The sequence below is a fragment of the Hyla sarda genome, unplaced genomic scaffold (genome assembly GCF_029499605.1).
Source record: "Hyla sarda isolate aHylSar1 unplaced genomic scaffold, aHylSar1.hap1 scaffold_215, whole genome shotgun sequence".
NCBI lineage: Eukaryota > Metazoa > Chordata > Amphibia > Anura > Hylidae > Hyla > Hyla sarda.
In genome coordinates this window covers 2,753-27,250 of record NW_026608817.1, presented here as the reverse complement: position 1 = coordinate 27,250, position 24,498 = coordinate 2,753, and the positions used below count along the sequence as shown (strand labels likewise).

Genomic DNA, 24,498 nt, shown 5'->3' with positions numbered 1-24,498 from the left:
TAATGTGGGGAACTTTACTGCACCTAATGTGGGGGAACTATACTGCACCTAATGTGGGGGAGCTATACTGCACCTAATGTGGGGGGAACTATATTGCACCTAATGTGGGGGAGCTATACTGCACCTAATGTGGAGGAACTATACTGCACCTAATGTGGGGAACTGCGCTGCACCTAATGTGGGGGAACAGTACTGCACCTAATGTGGGGGAACTATACTGCACCTAATGTGGGGAACTATACTGCACCTAATGTGGGGAACTATACTTCACCTAATGTGGGGGACTATACTGCACCTAATGTGGGGAACTATACTGCACCTAATGTGGGGAACTATACTGCACCTAATGTGGGGAACTATACTGCACCTAATGTGGGGGAACAGTACTGCACCTAATGTGGGGAACTATACCGCCAACCTAATGTGGGGAACTATACTGCACCTAATGAGGGGAACTATACTGCACCTAATGTGGGGGAACTGTACTTCACCTAATGTGGGGGAACTGTACTGCACCGAATGTGGGGAACTATACTGCACCTAATGTGGGGGAACTGTACTGCACCTAATGTGGGGGAATTGTATTGCACCTAATGTGGGGGGAACTGTACTGCACCTAATGTGTGGGAACTATACTGCACCTAATGTGGGGGGAACTATACTGCACCTAATGTGAGGGGAGCTATACTGCACCTAATGTGGGTGGAACTATACTGCACCTAATGTGGGGGAACTATACTGAACCTAATGTGGGGGAACTATACTGCACCTAATGTGGAGGAACTATACTGCAACTAATGTGAGGAACTATACTGCACCTAATGTGGAGAACTATTCTCCACCTAATGTGGGGGACTGTACTGCACCTAATGTGGGGAACTATACTGCACCTAATGTGAGGGAACTATACTGCACCTAATGTGGGGGAACTATACTGCACCTAATGTGGGGAACTATACTGCACCTAATGGGGGGGAAGTACTGCACACCTAATGTGGGGAACTATACTGCACCTAATGTGGGTGGAACTATACTGCACCTAATGTGGGGGAAGTACTGCACACCTAATGTGGGGAACTATTCTGCACCTAATGTGGGGAACTATACTGCAACTTATGTGAGGGAACTATACTGCACCTAATGTGGGGGAACTATACTGCACCTATTGTGGGGAACTATATTGCACCTAATGTGGGGAACTATACTGCACCTAATGTGGGTGGAACTATACTGCACCTAATGTGGGGGAAGTACTGCACACCTAATGTGGGGAACTATTCTGCACCTAATGTGGGGAACTATACTGCACCTAATGTGAGGGAACTATACTGCACCTAATGTGGGGGAACTATACTGCACCCAATGTGGGGAACTGTACTTCACCTAATGTGGGGAACTATACTGCACCTAATGTGGGGGAACATACTGCACCTAATGTGGGGAACTGTGCTGCACCTAATGTGGGGAACTATACTGCACCTAATGTGGGGAACTATACTGCACCTAATGTGGGGGGAACTATACTGCACCTAATGTGGGGGAACTATACTGAACCTAATGTGGGGGAACAGTACTGCACCTAATGTGGGGAACTGTACTGCACCTAATGTGGGGGAACTGTATTCCACCTAATGTGGGGGGAACTGTACTGCACCTAATGTGGGGGGAACTGTGCTGCACCTAATGTAGGGGAACAGTACTGCACCTAATGTGGGGAACTATACTGCACCTAATGTGGGGGGAACTATACTGCACCTAATGTGGGGGAACTGTATTGCCCCTTCTATGGGGGGAAATGTACTGCACCCAATGGGTGGGGGGGACTATACTGCACCTAATGTGGGGGGGACTGTACTGCAGCTAATGTGGGGGGAACTATACTGCACCTAATGTGGGGGAACTATACTGCACCTCATGTGGGGGAACTGTATTGCCCCTACTATGGGGGGAAATGTACTGCACCCAATGGGGGGGGGGGACTATACTGCACCTAATGTGGGGGGGACTGTACTGCAGCTAATGTCGGGGGAACTGTACTGCACCTAATGTGGGGGGAACTATACTGCACCTAATGTGGGGGGAACTGTACTGCACTTAATTTGGGGAACTATACTGCACCTAATGTGGGGGGAACTATACTGCACCTAATGTGGGGGGAACTGTACTGCACACCTAATATGGGGGAACTGTATTGCACCTAATGTGGGGGGAACTGTACTGCACCTAGTGTGGGGGGAACTGTGCTACACCTAATGTGGGGGAACTGTGCTACACCTAATGTGAGAGAACTATACTGCACCTAATGTGGGGGGACTATACTGCACCTAATGTGGGGGAACTGTGCTACACCTAATGTGAGAGAACTATACTGCACCTAATGTGGGGGAACTGTGCTACACCTAATGTGAGAGAACTATACTGCACCTAATGTGGGGGGAACTATACTGCACCTAATGTGGGGGAACTGTGCTACACCTAATGTGAGAGAACTATACTGCACCTAATGTGGGGGAACTGTGCTACACCTAATGTGAGAGAACTATACTGCACCTAATATGGGGAGCTATACTGCACCTAATGTGGGGGGAACTATACTGCACCTAATGTGGGGGAGCTATACTGCACCTAATGTGGGGGGAGTTATATTGCACCTAATGTGGGGAACTTTACTGCACCTAATGTGGGGGAACTGTACTGCACCTAATGTGGGGGAACTATACTGCACCTAATGTGGGGGAACTGTACTGCACCTAATGTGGGGGGAACTATACTGCACCTAATGTGGGGGAACTGTACTGAACCTAATGTGGGGGGAACTATACTGCACCTAATGTGGGGGAGCTATACTGCACCTAATGTGGGGGGAACTATATTGCACCTAATGTGGGGAAGCTATACTGCACCTAATGTGGGGGGAACTATACTGCACCTAATGTGGGGGAACTGTGCTACACCTAATGTGAGAGAACTATACTGCACCTAATGTGGGGGAACTGTGCTACACCTAATGTGAGAGAACTATACTGCACCTAATGTGGGGGGAACTATACTGCACCTAATGTGGGGGAACTGTGCTACACCTAATGTGAGAGAACTATACTGCACCTAATGTGGGGGAACTGTGCTACACCTAATGTGAGAGAACTATACTGCACCTAATATGGGGGATCTATACTGCACCTAATGTGGGGGGAACTATACTGCACCTAATGTGGGGGAGCTATACTGCACCTAATGTGGGGGGAGTTATATTGCACCTAATGTGGGGAACTTTACTGCACCTAATGTGGGGGAACTGTACTGCACCTAATGTGGGGGAACTATACTGCACCTAATGTGGGGGAACTGTACTGCACCTAATGTGGGGGGAACTATACTGCACCTAATTTGGGGGAGCTATACTGCACCTAATGTGGGGGGAACTATATGGCACCTAATGTGGGGGAGCTATACTGCACCTAATGTGGGGGTAACTATACTGCACCTAATGTTGGGGGAACTATACTTCACCTAATGTGGGGGGAACTGTACTGCACCTAATGTGGGGGAACTGTACTGCACCTAATGTGGGGGGAACTATACTGCACCTAATGTGGGGGAGCTATACTGCACCTAATGTGGGGGGAACTATATTGCACCTAATGTGGGGGAGCTATACTGCACCTAATGTGGGGGGAACTATACTGCACCTAATGTTGGGGGAACTATACTTCACCTAATGTGGGGGGAACTATACTGCACCTAATGTTGGGGGAACTATACTGCACCTAATGTGGGGGAACTATACTTCACCTAATGTGGGGGGAACTATACTGCACCTAATGTTGGGGGAACTATACTGCACCTAATGTGGGGGGAACTATACTGCACCTAATGTGGGGGAACTGTACTGCACCTAATGTGGGGGAACTATACTGCACCTAATGTGGGGGAACTATACTTCACCTAATGTGGGGGGAACTATACTGCACCTAATGTTGGGGGAACTATACTGCACCTAATGTGGGGGGAACTATACTGCACCTAATGTGGGGGGAACTATACTGCACCTAATGTGGGGGAACTGTACTGCACCTAATGTGGGGGAACTATACTGCACCTAATGTGGGGGAACTGTACTGCACCTAATGTGGGGGAACTATACTGCACCTAATGTGGGGGAACTATACTGCACCTAATGTGGGGGGAACTATACTGCACCTAATGTGGGGGAACTGTACTGCACCTAATGTGGGGGGAACTATACTGCACCTAATGTGGGGGAACTGTACTGCACCTAATGTGGGGGAACTATACTGCACCTAATGTTGGGGGAACTATACTGCACCTAATGTGGGGGGAACTATACTGCACCTAATGTGGGGGGAACTATACTGCACCTAATGTGGGGGAACTGTACTGCACCTAATGTGGGGGAACTATACTGCACCTAATGTGGGGGAACTATACTGCACCTAATGTGGGGGGAACTATACAAAAATATAAAATTGTACTATTCTGATCCCTATAACTCTTATCTTTCTGTATATGGGGATGTATGAGGTCATTTTTTGTCCTTTGATTTGTACTTTTTATCGTTACCATTTTTGTTTTTTGCTGCATTCACACCACGTTTTTGCAATACTGTTCCCGTATCAGGTTTTTGATGAAAAACGGATTCCTCAAAACCGGACTAAACTGTATCAAAAAGTGTGTACAAATTTTAACCCATATACGGTTGAAAACCGTATACTGTTTGAAAAACGGAGTCCGGTTGCATCCGTTTTTTAAGAAATAAACGTATACGTTTTTAACTTTTCACTCCATTTTGAATAAAGTTTCACTTGTTTGATAAAAATTCCAAGTAAAAAACTGTGCAAAGTCAAAAACTGTATGGTGAAAACCTGTTTAATACAGTTTAATACAGTTTTTTTCCCGGACCAAGAAACGTGGTGGACTACAGTTTTGGATACGGGTAAAAAACTGCACAAAACTGTATAAGATGCAAAACGGACTAAACTGGACGATGCGTTTGACATACGGTTTACAATGTTCAGTCAATGCATACAGTTTTCTATACAGTTCCATACGGTTTTTAACTTGAAACCATATACGGGAACTGTATAACGTGTTGTGCACGCAGCCTTAATGGGACGTTTCAATTGCTTTTTAGATATTTTTATGGTATATGAAGTGACCAAAAATGATTTGATTTTGCCTAGGGCCACGCTAAGCCTAAAACCGGCCCTGGGTACAGATTGTACCTATATAATTTACAGGAAGACAAGGAGGCAGTACTGATAGTACTCCCTCCCTGTCTCTCCTGTAAATGATATAGGTACAGATAGTACTGCCTCCCTGTCTCTCCTGTAAATGATATAGGTACTGATAGTACTCCCTCCCTGTCTCTCCTGTAAATGATATAGGTACAGATAGTACTCCCTCCCTGTCTCTCCTGTAAATGATATAGGTACAGATAGTACTCCCTCCCTGTCTCTCCTGTAAATGATATAGGTACTGATAGTACTGCCTCCCTGTCTCTCCTGTAAATGATGTAGGTACAGATAGTACTGCCTCCTTCTCTCTCCTGTAAATGATATAGGTACAGATAGTACTCCCTCCCTGTCTCTCCTGTAAATGATATAGGTACTGATAGTACTCCCTCCCTGTCTCTCCTGTAAATGATATAGGTACAGATAGTACTCCCTCCCTGTCTCTCCTGTAAATGATATAGGTACAGATAGTACTCCCTCCCTGTCTCTCCTGTAAATGATATATGTACTGATAGTACTGCCTCCCTGTCTCTCCTGTAAATGATGTAGGTACAGATAGTACTCCCTCCCTGTCTCTCCTGTAAATGATATAGGTACAGATAGTACTCCCTCCCTGTCTCTCCTGTAAATGATATAGGTACTGATAGTACTGCCTCCCTGTCTCTCCTGTAAATGATGTAGGTACAGATAGTACTCCCTCCCTGTCTCTCCTGTAAATGATATAGGTACTGATAGTACTGCCTCCCTGTCTCTCCTGTAAATGATATAGGTACTGATAGTACTCCCTCCCTGTCTCTCCTGTAAATGATATAGGTACAGATAGTACTGCCTCCCTGTCTCTCCTGTAAATGATATAGGTACTGATAGTACTCCCTCCCTGTCTCTCCTGTAAATGATATAGGTACAGATAGTACTCCCTCCCTGTCTCTCCTGTAAATGATATAGGTACAGATAGTACTCCCTCCCTGTCTCTCCTGTAAATGATATAGGTACTGATAGTACTGCCTCCCTGTCTCTCCTGTAAATGATGTAGGTACAGATAGTACTGCCTCCTTCTCTCTCCTGTAAATGATATAGGTACAGATAGTACTGCCTCCCTGTCTCTCCTGTAAATGATATAGGTACAGATAGTACTCCCTCCCTGTCTCTCCTGTAAATGATATAGGTACAGATAGTACTGCCTCCCTGTCTCTCCTGTAAATGATATAGGTACAGATAGTACTGCCTCCCTGTCTCTCCTGGAAATGATGTAGGTACAGATAGTACTGCCTCCCTGTCTCTCCTGTAAATAATATAGGTACAGATAGTACTGCCTCCTTGTCTTCCTGTAAATTATCTAGGCACAGATCTTACTGCCTCCATGTCTCTCCTATTAATGATATAGGTACAGATAGATAATTTACAGGAAGACAGGGAGGCAGTACTATCTGTACCCACACCATTTACAGGAGAGACAAGGAGGCAGTACTATCTGTACCTAGATAATTTACAGGAAGACAAGGAGGCAGTACTAGGTACAGATAGTATTGCCTCCCTGTCTCTCCTGTATATGATATAGGTACAGATAGTACTGCCTCCTTGTCTCTCCTGGAAATGATGTAGGTACAGATAGTACTGCCTCCCTGTCTCTCCTGTAAATGATGTAGGTACTGATAGTACTCCCTCCCTGTCTCTCCTGTAAATGATATAGGTACAGATAGTACTGCCTCCCTGTCTCTCCTGTAAATGATATAGGTACAGATAGTACTGCCTCCCTGTCTCTCCTGGAAATGATGTAGGTACAGATAGTACTGCCTCCCTGTCTCTCCTGTAAATAATATAGGTACAGATAGTACTGCCTCCTTGTCTTCCTGTAAATTATCTAGGTACAGATCTTACTGCCTCCATGTCTCTCCTATTAATGATATAGGTACAGATAGATAATTTACAGGAAGACAGGGAGGCAGTACTATCTGTACCCACACCATTTACAGGAGAGACAAGGAGGCAGTACTATCTGTACCTAGATAATTTACAGGAAGACAAGGAGGCAGTACTAGGTACAGATAGTATTGCCTCCCTGTCTCTCCTGTATATGATATAGGTACAGATAGTACTGCCTCCTTGTCTCTCCTGGAAATGATGTAGGTACAGATAGTACTGCCTCCCTGTCTCTCCTGTAAATTATATAGGTACAGATAGTACTGCCTCCCTGTCTCTCCTGTAAATGATATAGGTACAGATAGTACTGCCTCCTTGTTTTCCTGTAAATTATCTAGGTACAGATAGTACTGCCTCCCTGTCTCTCCTGTAAATGATATAGGTACAGATAGATAATTTACAGGAAGACAGGAAGGCAGTACTATCTGTACCCACACCATTTACAGGAGAGACAAGGAGGCAGTACTATCTGTACCCACACAATTTACAGGAAAGACAAGGAGGCAGTACTATCTGTACCTAGATAATTTACAGGAAGACAAGGAGGCAGTGCTAGGTACAGATAGTACTGCCTCCCTGTCTCTCCTGTAAATGATATAGGTACAGATAGTACTGCCTCCCTGTCTCTCCTGTATATGATGTAGGTACAGATAGTACTGCCTCCCTGTCTCTCCTGTAAATTATATAGGTACAGATATTACTGCCTCCTTGTCTCTCCTGGAAATGATGTAGGTACAGAAAGCACTGCCTCCCTGTCTCTCCTGTAAATTATATAGGTACAGATAGTACTGCCTCCTTGTCTCTCCTGGAAATGATGTAGGTACAGATAGCACTGCCTCCCTGTCTCTCCTGTAAATTATATAGGTACAGATAGTACTGCCTTCTTGTCTTCCTGTAAATTATCTAGGTACAGATAGTACTGCCTCCCTGTCTCTCCTGTAAATGATATAGGTACAGATAGATCATTTACAGGAAGACAGGGAGGCAGTACTATCTGTACCCACACCATTTACAGGAGAGACAAGGAGGCAGTACTATCTGTACCTAGATAATTTACAGGAATACAAGGAGGCAGTGCTAGGTACAGATAGTACTGCCTCCCTGTCTCTCCTGTAAATGATATAGCTACAGATAGTACTGCCTCCTTGTTTTCCTGTAAATTATCTAGGTACAGATAGTACTGCCTCCCTGTCTCTCCTGTAAATGATATAGGTACAGATAGATAATTTACAGGAAGACAGGAAGGCAGTACTATCTGTACCCACACCATTTACAGGAGAGACAAGGAGGCAGTACTATCTGTACCCACACAATTTACAGGAAAGACAAGGAGGCAGTACTATCTGTACCTAGATAATTTACAGGAAGACAAGGAGGCAGTGCTAGGTACAGATAGTACTGCCTCCCTGTCTCTCCTGTAAATGATATAGGTACAGATAGTACTGCCTCCCTGTCTCTCCTGTATATGATGTAGGTACAGATAGTACTGCCTCCCTGTCTCTCCTGTAAATTATATAGGTACAGATATTACTGCCTCCTTGTCTCTCCTGGAAATGATGTAGGTACAGAAAGCACTGCCTCCCTGTCTCTCCTGTAAATTATATAGGTACAGATAGTACTGCCTCCTTGTCTCTCCTGGAAATGATGTAGGTACAGATAGCACTGCCTCCCTGTCTCTCCTGTAAATTATATAGGTACAGATAGTACTGCCTTCTTGTCTTCCTGTAAATTATCTAGGTACAGATAGTACTGCCTCCCTGTCTCTCCTGTAAATGATATAGGTACAGATAGATCATTTACAGGAAGACAGGGAGGCAGTACTATCTGTACCCACACCATTTACAGGAGAGACAAGGAGGCAGTACTATCTGTACCTAGATAATTTACAGGAATACAAGGAGGCAGTGCTAGGTACAGATAGTACTGCCTCCCTGTCTCTCCTGTAAATGATATAGCTACAGATAGTACTGCCTCCTTGTCTCTCCTGGAAATGATGTAGGTACAGATAGTACTGCCTCCCTGTCTCTCCTGTAAATTATATAGGTACAGATAGTACTGCCTCCTTGTCTCTCCTAGAAATGATGTAGGTACAGATAGTACTGCCTCCCTGTCTCTCCTGTAAATGATATAGCTACAGATAGTACTGCCTCCTTGTCTCTCCTGGAAATGATGTAGGTACAGATAGTACTGCCTCCCTGTCTCTCCTGTAAATTATATAGGTACAGATAGTACTGCCTCCTTGTCTCTCCTAGAAATGATGTAGATACAGATAGTACTGCCTCCCTGTCTCTCCTGTAAATGATATAGGTACAGATAGTACTGCCTCGCTGTCTCTCCTGTAAATGATCTAGGTACAGATAGTACTGCCTCCCTGTCTCTCCTCTGAATGATGTAGGTACAGATAGTGATGCCTCCCTGTCTCTTCCTGTAGTTATAAGGAAGGATAGCCTGTAGAATCTGACTATTCATGATTTGGTAGTCATCTACAGGTGCACATATGGCCTCCATAAGAGCTGTGTACACAGAACGGGGACATATTTTGTGTTTTGTGGTGCAATACTGTGGAGCCTCGTAATTCACCCAGTTCTATGATATAATGTCTAGGGCGATTATGACGGGTCACGTGACCTTCATCTACCACTCACCAGTGATGAAGTTGGACTTGGAGATGGTCTGGCTATACTGATGCTCCATGTACTTGGGTTTGTAGGTTATAAAGCCCAGGAAGCTGTTTGTCTGCAGGAGGGTGATGGCCATGAGCATGACGAAGAGGTTATTACAGGCCAGAGACTTCAGGGAGAGGAAGAAGCCTGCGGGAGGAAGGGGAGAGAGCGCCATCACCAGGTGTTACTTATATATGGAGCCTCATTATTGCAAACCTGCTGCATCCCCCAGATCTCTGTAAACATTGGTTGTTCAAGGTTTGTTACAGTGTATCAGTGCAGACATCATTTGTGATCTAAACACGTTGACAGCACAGATCCCTCACTTACAGACCCTGACACTACTTACTGACAGCAAGCAGAGATCTTACCCCCAGACGGCCCCGGTCATCCTCTGTGGTATGTGGTTTGGTCTTACCTTTGATGGTTGCTTTCTTGTGTGGCTCAGCCTGTAATGTCTCAGTGTCTTTCAGCTTCTGTCCCTCGGGGGCGGGCTTCTCCTCTGTTGTCCTGATGCTCCTGGGCAGGAAGCAGAAAGGAATCCCTGCGATCAGAGAGATGACCCCGGCCAACAGGAACCCCAGCCACCAGGCGCCCACCCAGCGGGTGTCCTGGGGAGTGATGGTCACTGTGTCTACAAGAGAAAAACAGGGAGGGCATGTGGGCGGAGCATTCAACAGTATATATTTATCTTCAGGGTGTTACATATGTGGTGTCCCGGTACCGTATCCTATCCGATAACTTTTATTGTGGGTCCCCATAGCCAGAGTCCCTAGGACGTCGGGGTCCCAATTGTCTGGTTCACCCCTAGTCACCTCTCATCCAGTTGGTAATTGTCCAGTAACCACTTAGGATTTGGATGTATAAGATTGTATAAATGTAAATAAATAGTTAATTACCTGCCCATAGCGTAGCAGGACCTGCGGGTCTTGTGTAGTGTTATATATATATCTTCAGGGTGTTATATATTTATCTTCAGGGTGTTATATATTTATCTTCAGGGTGTTATATATTTATCTTCAGGGTGTTATATATTTATCTTCAGGGTGTTATATATTTATCTTCAGGGTGTTATATATTTATCTTCAGGGTGTTATATATTTATCTTCAGGGTGTTATAGATTTATCTCCAGGGTGTTATATATTTATCTCCAGGGTGTTATATATATATATATATATATATATATATCTTCAGGGTGTTATATATTTATCTTCAGGGTGTTATATATTTATCTTCAGGGTGTTATATATCTTCAGGGTGTCATATATTTATCTTCAGGGTGTTATATATCTTCAGGGTGTTCTATATCTTCAGGGTGTCATATATTTATCTTCAGGGTGTTATATATCTTCAGGGTGTTATATATCTTCAGGGTGTCATATATTTATCTTCAGGGTGTTATATATTTATCTTCAGGGTGTTATATATTTATCTTCAGGGTGTTATATATTTATCTTCAGGGTGTTATATATTTATCTTCAGGGTGTTATATATTTATCTTCAGGGTGTTATATATTTATCTTCAGGGTGTTATATATTTATCTTCAGGGTGTTATATATTTATCTTCAGGGTGTTATAGATTTATCTCCAGGGTGTTATATATTTATCTCCAGGGTGTTATATATTTATCTTCAGGGTGTTATATATTTATCTTCAGGGTGTTATATATTTATCTTCAGGTTGTTATATATTTATCTTCAGGGTGTTATATTTATATCTTCAGGGTGTTATATATCTTCAGGGTGTCATATATTTATCTTCAGGGTGTTATATATCTTCAGGGTGTTCTATATCTTCAGGGTGTCATATATTTATCTTCAGGGTGTTATATATCTTCAGGGTGTTATATATCTTCAGGGTGTCATATATTTATCTTCAGGGTGTTATATATTTATCTTCAGGGTGTTATATATTTATCTTCAGGGTGTTATATATTTATCTTCAGGGTGTTATATATTTATCTTTAGGGTGTTATATATTTATCTTCAGGGTGTTATATATTTATCTTCAGGGTGTTATATATTTATCTTCAGGGTGTTATATATTTATCTTCAGGGTGTTATATATTTATCTTCAGGGTGTTATAGATTTATCTCCAGGGTGTTATATATTTATCTCCAGGGTGTTATATATATATCTTCAGGGTGTCATATATCTTCAGGGTGTCATATATTTATCTTCAGGGTGTTATATATTTATCTTCAGGGTGTTATATATTTATCTTCAGGGTGTTATATATTTATCTTCAGGGTGTTATATATTTATCTTCAGGGTGTTATATATTTATCTTCAGGGTGTTATATATTTATCTTCAGGGTGTTATATATTTATCTTCAGGGTGTTATATATTTATCTTCAGGGTGTCATATATATATATATTTATCTTCAGGGTGTTATATATTTATCTTCAGGGTATTATATATTTATCTTCAGGGTGTTATATATTTATCTTCGGGTGTTATACATTTATCTTCAGGGAGTTATATATCTATCTTCAGAATGCTATATATATAACACCCTGAAGATAAATATATAACACCCTGAAGATAAATATATAACACCCTGAAGATAAATATATAACACCCTGAAGATATATATATAACACCCTGAAGATAAACATATAACACCCTGAAGATAAATATATAACACCCTGAAGATATATATATAACACCCTGAAGATAAACATATAACACCCTGAAGATAAATATATATATCTATAACACCCTGAAGATAAATATATATATATAACACCCTGAAGATAAATATATATATAACACCCTGAAGATAAATATATAACACCCTGAAGATATATATATATATATATATATATATATATATATATAACACCCTGAAGATAAATATATATATATAACACCCTGAAGATAAATATATATATATAACACCCTGAAGATATATATAATACTCTGAAGATAAATATATAACACCCTGAAGATAAATATATAACACCCTGAAGATATATATATATATAACACCCTGAAGATAAATATATAACACCCTGAAGATAAATATATAACACCCTGAAGATATATATATATATATATATATATATATATATAACACCCTCACCCTGAAGATAAATATATATATATATAACACCCTGAAGATAAATATATAACACCCTGAAGATATATATATAACACCATGAAGATAAATATATAACACCCTGAAGATAAATATATAACACCCTGAAGATAAATATATAACACCCTGAAGATAAATATATAAAACCCTGAAGATATATATAACACCCTGAAGATATATATAACACCCTGAAGATAAATATATATATAACACCCCGAAGATAAATATATATATATATATATAACACCCTGAAGATATATATAATACCCTAAAGATAAATATATATATAACACCCTGAAGATAAATATAACACCCTGAAGATAAATATATAACACCCTGGAGATAAATATATAACACCCTGAAGATAAATATATAACACCCTGAAGATATATATAACACCCTGAAGATAAATATATAACACCCTGAAGATATATAACACCCTGAAGATATATATATAACACCCTGAAGATAAATATATATATATAACACCCTGAAGATAAATATATATATATGACACCCTGAAGATAAATATATATATATGACACCCTGAAGATAAATATATAACACCCTGAAGATAAATATATAACACCCTGAAGATAAATATATAACACCCTGAAGATATATATAACACCCTGAAGATAAATATATAACACCCTGAAGATATATAACACCCTGAAGATATATATATAACACCCTGAAGATAAATATATATATATAACACCCTGAAGATAAATATATATATATGACACCCTGAAGATAAATATATATATATGACACCCTGAAGATAAATATATAACACCCTGAAGATAAATATATAACACCCTGAAGATAAATATATATAACACCCTGAAGATATATATATAACACCCTGAAAATAAATATATAACACCCTGAAGATAAATATATAACACCCTGAAGATAAATATATAACACCCTGAAGATAAATATATAACACCCTGAAGATATATATATATATATATATAACACCCTGAAGATAAATATATATATATAACACCATGAAGATAAATATATATATATGACACCCTGAAGATAAATATATAACTCCCTGAAGATAAATATATAACACCCTGAAGATATATATATAACACCCTGAAGATATATATATATATATATATATATATATATATATATAACACCATGAAGATAAATATATATATATGACACCCTGAAGATAAATATATAACTTCCTGAAGATATATATATAACACCCTGAAGATATATATATAACACCCTGAAGATAAATATATAACACCCTGAAGATAAATATATAACACCCTGAAGATAAATATATAACACCCTGAAGATATATATATAACACCCTGAAGATAAATATATAACACCCTGAAGATAAATATATAACACCCTGAAGATAAATATATAACACCCTGAAGATATATATATAACACCCTGAAGATAAATATATAACACCCTGAAGATAAATATATAACACCCTGAAGATAAATATATAACACCCTGAAGATAAATATATGACACCCTGAAGATATATAACACCCTGAAGATAAATATATAACACCCTGAAGATACATATATAACACCCCGAAGATATTTAACACCCTGAAGATAAATATATAACACCCTGAAGATAAATATATAACACCCTGAAGATACATATATAACACCCTGAAGATAAATATATAACACCCCGAAGATAAATATATAACACCCTTAAGATTTATATATAACACCCTGAAGATATATATATATAACACCCTGAAGATAAATATATAACACCCTGAAGATATATATATAACACCCTGAAGATAAATATATAACACCCTGAAGATATATATATATAACACCCTGAAAATATATATATATATATAACACCCTGAAGATAAATATATAACACCCTGAAGATATATATATAACACCCTGAAGATAAATATATAACACCCTGAAGATAAATATATAACACCCTGAAGATAAATATATAACACCCTGAAGATATATAACACCCTGAAGATAAATATATAACACCCTGAAGATAAATATATAACACCCTGAAGATAAATATATAACACCCCGAAGATAAATATATAACACCCTGAAGATAAATATATAACACCCTTAAGATTTATATATAACACCCTGAAGATATATATATATATAACACCCTGAAGATAAATATATAACACCCTGAAGATATATATATAACACCCTGAAGATAAATATATAACACCCTGAAGATATATATATATAACACCCTGAAGATATATATATAACACCCTGAAGATAAATATATAACACCCTGAAGATAAATATATAACACCCTGAAGATATATATATAACACCCTGAAGATAAATATATAACACCCTGAAGATAAATATATAACACCCTGAAGATATATATATATAACACCCTGAAGATAAATATATAACACCCTGAAGATAAATATATAACACCCTGAAGATATATATAACACCCTGAAGATATATATATATAACACCCTGAAGATAAATATATAACACCCTGAAGATAAATATATATATATAACACCCTGAAGATATATATATAACACCCTGAAGATAAATATATAACACCCTGAAGATAAATATATAACACCCTGAAGATATATATATATAACACCCTGAAGATAAATATATAACACCCTGAAGATAAATATATAACACCCTGAAGATATATATATATAACACCCTGAAGATAAATATATAACACCCTGAAGATAAATATATAACACCCTGAAGATATATATAACACCCTGAAGATAAATATATATATATAACACCCCGAAGATAAATATATATATAACACCCTGAAGATATATATATAACACCCTGAAGATAGATATATAACACCCTGAAGAAAAATATATAACACCCTGAAGATAAATATATATAACACCCTGTAGATATATATAACACCCTGAAGATAAATATATATATATGACACCCTGAAGATAAATATAACACCCTGAAGATAAATATAACACCCTGAAGATAAATATATAACACCCTGAAGATAAATATATAACACCCTGGAGATAAATATATAACACCCTGAAGATAAATATATAACACCTGAAGATAAATATATAACACCCTGAAGATATATATATAACACCCTGAAGATATATATATAACACCCTGAAGATATATAACACCCTGAAGATAAATATATAACACCCTGAAGATATATATAACACCCTTAAGATATATGTATAACACCCTGAAGATAAATATATAACACCCTGAAGATAAATATATAACACCCTGAAGATAAATATATAACACCCTGAAGATAAATATATAACACCCTGAAGATAAATATATAACACCCTGAAGATAAATATAACACCTTGAAGATAAATATATAACACCCTGAAGATAAATATATAACACCCTGAAGATAAATATATAACACCCTGAAGATATATATATAACACCCTGAAAATATATATATATAACACCCCGAAGATATATAACACCCTGAAGATAAATATATAACACCCTGAAGATAAATATATAACACCCCGAAGATAAATATGTAACACCCTGAAGATAAATATATAACACCCTTAAGATTTATATATAACACCCTGAAGATATATATATATAACACCCTGAAGATAAATATATAACACCCTGAAGATATATATATAACACCCTGAAGATAAATATATAACACCCTGAAGATAAATATATAACACCCTGAAGATAAATATATATATATAACACCCTGAAGATATATATATAACACCCTGAAGATAAATATATAACACCCTGAAGATAAATATATAACACCCTGAAGATATATATATAACACCCTGAAGATATATATATAACACCCTGAAGATATATATAACACCCTGAAGATAAATATATATATATAACACCCGAAGATAAATATATATATATAACACCCTGAAGAAAAATATATATATATAACACCCCGAAGATAAATATATATATATAACACCCTGAAGAAAAATATATAACACCCTGAAGATAAATATATATAACACCCTGTAGATATATATATAACACCTTGAAGATAAATATAACACCCTGAAGATAAATATAACACCCTGAAGATAAATATATAACACCCTGAAGATATATATATAACACCCTGAAGATATATATATAACACCCTGAAGATATATATATAACACCCTGAAGATAAATATATAACACCCTGAAGATAAATATATAACACCCTGAAGATAAATATATAACACCCTGAAGATAAATATATAACACCCTGAAGATAAATATATATAACACCCTGAAGATAAATATATATATATATATATGACACCCTGAAGATATATATATAACACCCTGAAGATAAATATATAACCCCCTGAAGATAAATATATATCACCCTGAAGATAAATATATATAACACCCTGAAGATAAATATATATATATATATGACACCCTGAAGATATATATATAACACCCTGAAGATAAATATATATATATATGACACCCTGAAGATATATATATAACACCCTGAAGATAAATATATATCACCCTGAAGATATATATATATATATATGTATATATATATATATATATATATATATATATATATAAAACACCCTGAAGATAAATATATAACACCCTGAAGATAAATATATATAACACCCTGAAGATATATATATAACACCCTGAAGATAAATATATAACACCCTGAAGATAAATATATAACACCCTGAAGATAAATATATAACACCCTGAAGATAAATATATAACACCCTGAAGATATATATATATATATAACACCCTGAAGATAAATATATATATATAACACCCTGAAGATAAATATATATATATAACACCATGAAGATAAATATATATATATGACACCCTGAAGATAAATATATAACTCCCTGAAGATAAATATATAACACCCTGAAGATATATATATAACACCCTGAAGATATATATATATATATATATATATATATATAACACCATGAAGATAAATATATATATATGACACCCTGAAGATAAATATATAACTCCCTGAAGATATATATATAACACCCTGAAGATATATATATAACACCCTGAAGATAAATATATAACACCCTGAAGATAAATATATAACACCCTGAAGATAAATATATAACACCCTGAAGATATATATATAACACCCTGAAGATAAATATATAACACCCTGAAGATAAATATATAACACCCTGAAGATAAATATATAACACCCTGAAGATATATATATAACACCCTGAAGATAAATATATAACACCCTGAAGATAAATATATAACACCCTGAAGATAAATATATAACACCCTGAAGATAAATATATGACACCCTGAAGATATATAACACCCTGAAGATAAATATATAACACCCTGAAGATACATATATAACACCCCGAAGATATTTAACACCCTGAAGATAAATATATAACACCCTGAAGATAAATATATAACACCCTGAAGATACATATATAACACCCTGAAGATAAATATATAACACCCCGAAGATAAATATATAACACCCTTAAGATTTATATATAACACCCTGAAGATATATATATATAACACCCTGAAGATAAATATATAACACCCTGAAGATATATATATAACACCCTGAAGATAAATATATAACACCCTGAAGATATATATATATAACACCCTGAAAATATATATATATATATAACACCCTGAAGATAAATATATAACACCCTGAAGATATATATATAACACCCTGAAGATAAATATATAACACCCTGAAGATAAATATATAACACCCTGAAGATAAATATATAACACCCTGAAGATATATAACACCCTGAAGATAAATATATAACACCCTGAAGATAAATATATAACACCCTGAAGATACATATATAACACCCCGAAGATATATAACACCCTGAAGATAAATATATAACACCCTGAAGATACATATATAACACCCTGAAGATAAATATATAACACCCCGAAGATAAATATATAACACCCTGAAGATAAATATATAACACCCTTAAGATTTATATATAACACCCTGAAGATATATATATATATAACACCCTGAAGATAAATATATAACACCCTGAAGATATATATATAACACCCTGAAGATAAATATATAACACCCTGAAGATATATATATATAACACCCTGAAGATAAATATATAACACCCTGAAGATAAATATATATATATAACACCCTGAAGATATATATATAACACCCTGAAGATAAATATATAACACCCTGAAGATAAATATATAACACCCTGAAGATATATATATATAACACCCTGAAGATAAATATATAACACCCTGAAGATAAATATATAACACCCTGAAGATATATATATATAACACCCTGAAGATAAATATATAACACCCTGAAGATAAATATATAACACCCTGAAGATATATATAACACCCTGAAGATATATATAACACCCTGAGATAAATATATATATATAACACCCGAAGATAAATATATATATATAACACCCTGAAGATATATATATAACACCCTGAAGATAGATATATAACACCCTGAAGAAAAATATATAACACCCTGAAGATAAATATATATAACACCCTGTAGATATATATAACACCCTGAAGATAAATATATATATATGACACCCTGAAGATAAATATAACACCCTGAAGATAAATATAACACCCTGAAGATAATATATAACACCCTGAAGATAAATATATAACACCCTGGAGATAAATATATAACACCCTGAAGATAAATATATAACACCCTGAAGATAAATATATAACACCCTGAAGATATATATATAACACCCTGAAGATATATATATATAACACCCTGAAGATATATAACACCCTGAAGATAAATATATAACACCCTGAAGATATATATAACACCCTTAAGATATATGTATAACACCCTGAAGATAAATATATAACACCCTGAAGATAAATATATAACACCCTGAAGATAAATATATAACACCCTGAAGATAAATATATAACACCCTGAAGATAAATATAACACCCTGAAGATAAATATATAACACCCTGAAGATAAATATATAACACCCTGAAGATATATATATAACACCCTGAAAATATATATATATAACACCCCGAAGATATATAACACCCTGAAGATAAATATATAACACCCTGAAGATAAATATATAACACCCCGAAGATAAATATGTAACACCCTGAAGATAAATATATAACACCCTTAAGACTTTATATATAACACCCTGAAGATATATATATATAACACCCTGAAGATAAATATATAACACCCTGAAGATATATATATAACACCCTGAAGATAAATATATAACACCCTGAAGATAAATATATAACACCCTGAAGATAAATATATATAAATAACACCCTGAAGATATATATATAACACCCTGAAGATAAATATATAACACCCTGAAGATAAATATATAACACCCTGAAGATATATATATAACACCCTGAAGATATATATAACACCCTGAAGATATATATAACACCCTGAAGATAAATATATATATAACACCCCGAAGATAAATATATATATATAACACCCTGAAGATATATATATAACACCCTGAAGATAAATATATAACACCCTGAAGAAAAATATATAACACCCTGAAGATAAATATATATAACACCCTGTAGATATATATATAACACCTTGAAGATAAATATAACACCCTGAAGATAAATATAACACCCTGAAGATAAATATATAACACCCTGAAGATATATATATAACACCCTGAAGATATATAACACCCTGAAGATAAATATATAACACCCTGAAGATAAATATATAACACCCTGAAGATAAATATATAACACCCTGAAGATAAATATATAACACCCTGAAGATAAATATATAACACCCTGAAGATAAATATATAACACCCTGAAGATAAATATATAACACCCTGAAGATAAATATATATAACACCCTGAAGATAAATATATATATATATATATGACACCCTGAAGATATATATATAACACCCTGAAGATAAATATATAACCCCTGAAGATAAATATATATCACCCTGAAGATATATATATATATATATATGTATATATATATATATATATATATATATATATAAAACACCCTGAAGATATATATATATAACACCCTGAAGATAAATATATATATATATGACACCCTGAAGATATATATATAACACCCTGAAGATAAATATATATAACACCGTGAAGATATATATATATATATATATATATATATATGACACCCTGAAGATAAATATATAACACCCTAAAGATAAATATATAACACCCTGAAGATAAAAATATATATATGACACCCTGAAGATATATATATATAACACCCTGAAGATAAATATATAACACCCTGAAGATAAATATATAACACCCTGAATATATATATATAACACCCTGAAGATAAATATATATAACACCCTGAAGATAAATGTATATAACACCCTGAAGATAAATATATATATATATGACACCCTGAAGATATATATATAACACCCTGAAGATAAATATATAACACCCTGAAGATATATAACACCCTGAAGATATATATATAACACCCTGAAGATAAATATATATATATATGACACCCTGAAGATATATATATATAACACCCTGAAGATAAATATATAACACCCTGAAGATAAATATATGACACCCTGAAGATATATATAACACCCTGAAGATAAATATATAACACCCTGAAGATAAATATATAACACCCTGAAGATAAATATATAACACCCTGAAGATTAATATATATATATATATGACACCCTGAAGATATATATATAACACCCTGAAGATAAATATATAACACCCTGAAGATAAATATATATATATAACACCGTGAAGATAAATATATAACACCCTGAAGATATATAACACCCTGAAGATAAATATATAACACCCTGAAGATATATATAACACCCTGAAGATATATATAACACCCTGAAGATATATATAACACCCTGAAGATAAATATATAACACCCTGAAGATAAATATATAACACCCTGAAGATATATATAACACCCTGAAGATATATATAACACCCTGAAGATATATATAACACCCTGAAGATATATATAACACCCTGAAGATAAATATATAACACCCTGAAGATAAATATATAACACCCTGAAGATAAATATATAACACCCTGAAGATATATAACACCCTGAAGATATATATATAACACCCTGAAGATAAATATATATATATATGACACCCTGAAGATATATATATAACACCCTGAAGATAAATATATAACACCCTGAAGATAAATATATAACACCCTGAAGATATATATATAACACCCTGAAGATAAATATATAACACCCTGAAGATAAATATATATAACACCCTGAAGATAAATATATATATATATATATATATGACACCCTGAAGATAAATATATAACACCCTGAAGATATATATATAACACCCTGAAGATAAATATATATAACACCCTGAAGATAAATATATATATATATATATAACACCCTGAAGATAAATATATAACACCCTAAAGATAAATATATAACACCCTGAAGATATATAACACCCTGAAGATAAATATATAACACCCTGAAGATATATATAACACCCTGAAGATATATATAACACCCTGAAGATATATATAACACCCTGAAGATAAATATATAACACCCTGAAGATATATAACACCCTGAAGATAAATATATAACACCCTGAAGATATATATAACACCCTGAAGATATATATAACACCCTGAAGATATATATAACACCCTGAAGATATATATAACACCCTGAAGATAAATATATAACACCCTGAAGATAAATATATAACACCCTGAAGATAAATATATAACACCCTGAAGATATATAACACCCTGAAGATATATATATAACACCCTGAAGATAAATATATATATATATGACACCCTGAAGATATATATATAACACCCTGAAGATAAATATATAACACCCTGAAGATAAATATATAACACCCTGAAGATATATATATAACACCCTGAAGATAAATATATAACACCCTGAAGATAAATATATATAACACCCTGAAGATAAATATATATATATATATATATATGACACCCTGAAGATAAATATATAACACCCTGAAGATATATATATAACACCCTGAAGATAAATATATATAACACCCTGAAGATAAATATATATATATATATATATAACACCCTGAAGATAAATATATAACACCCTAAAGATAAATATATAACACCCTGAAGATAAATATATAACACCCTGAAGATAAATATATATAACACCGTGAAGATAAATATATAACACCCTGAAGATATATAACACCCTGAAGATATATATATAACACCCTGAAGATAAATATATAACACCCTGAAGATAAATATATATAACACCCTGAAGATAAATATATATATATATGTATATGACACCCTGAAGATAAATATATAACACCCTGAAGATATATATTTAATACCCTGAAGATAAATATATAACACCCTGAAGATAAATATATATATATATATATATATAACACCCTGAAGATAAATATATAACACCCTAAAGATAAATATATAACACCCTGAAGATAAATATATATATATGACACCCTGAAGATATATATATAACACCCTGAAGATATATAACACCCTGAAGATAAATATATAACACCCTGAAGATAAATATATGACACCCTGAAGATAGATATATAACTCCCTGAAGATAAATATATAACACCCTGAAGATAAATATATAACACCCTGAAGATAAATATATAACACCCTGAAGATAAATATATAACACCCTGAAGATATATATATAACACCCTGAAGATATATATATAACACCCTGAAGATAAATATATAACACCCTGAAGATAAATATATAACACCCTGAAGATAAATATATAACACCCTGAAGATATATATATAACACCCTGAAGATAAATATATAACACCCTGAAGATAAATATATAACGCCCTGAAGATAAATATATAACACCCTGAAGATAAATATATAACACCCTGAAGATATATATATAACACCCTGAAGATAAATATATAACACCCTGAAGATATATATAACACCCTGAAGATATACAGTGGCTGCTGATCTCTGATCTCTGATCTCGGAGGCCGCCTGCAGGCGCGTTTATATCTGATTGTTAAATTTATCAACTCACCCAGGTCCACAAATCCGATATCCACGTAAAGCTTGGCGAATACTGAGCTGAGCATGAACCCAACTATCGGGCCAAACATGGCCACCGTGTGCAGGAAAGCTGAGGACAGAAAGGGGTTAATTATGCTGAAATAAAAGTAATGATAATTATAACAACAACAATCATAATAATAACTAATGAATAGAGATGAGCGAGTTTACAGTAATTTCGACCGGAAAGCTGAACTAATTTACGCAGAATAAGTCATCAACTGCTGAGCCGAGAAGTTCGTGACGAATCGAATTTACTGTAAATTCGCTCCTCTTTACTAATAAGTAATAATAATAGACAGGACACTACAGTCTAC

General features: G+C 35.1%; 1 protein-coding gene across 1 annotated transcript in view; it reads right to left on the bottom strand.

Annotated features, from left to right (window-relative positions):
• LOC130319661 (solute carrier organic anion transporter family member 1B3-like) overlaps positions 1–24,251 on the bottom strand; it is a gene marked incomplete at its 5' end in the record, with an annotated part of 73,730 nt that extends 49,479 nt beyond the window's left edge. Inside the window, 3 exon segments of the mRNA XM_056552967.1 lie at positions 9,818–9,982; positions 10,254–10,469; positions 24,153–24,251. Of these exon segments, the coding sequence (XP_056408942.1) occupies positions 9,818–9,982; positions 10,254–10,469; positions 24,153–24,251 (480 nt within the window).
• Between the last annotated feature and the right edge of the window lie 247 nt (positions 24,252–24,498).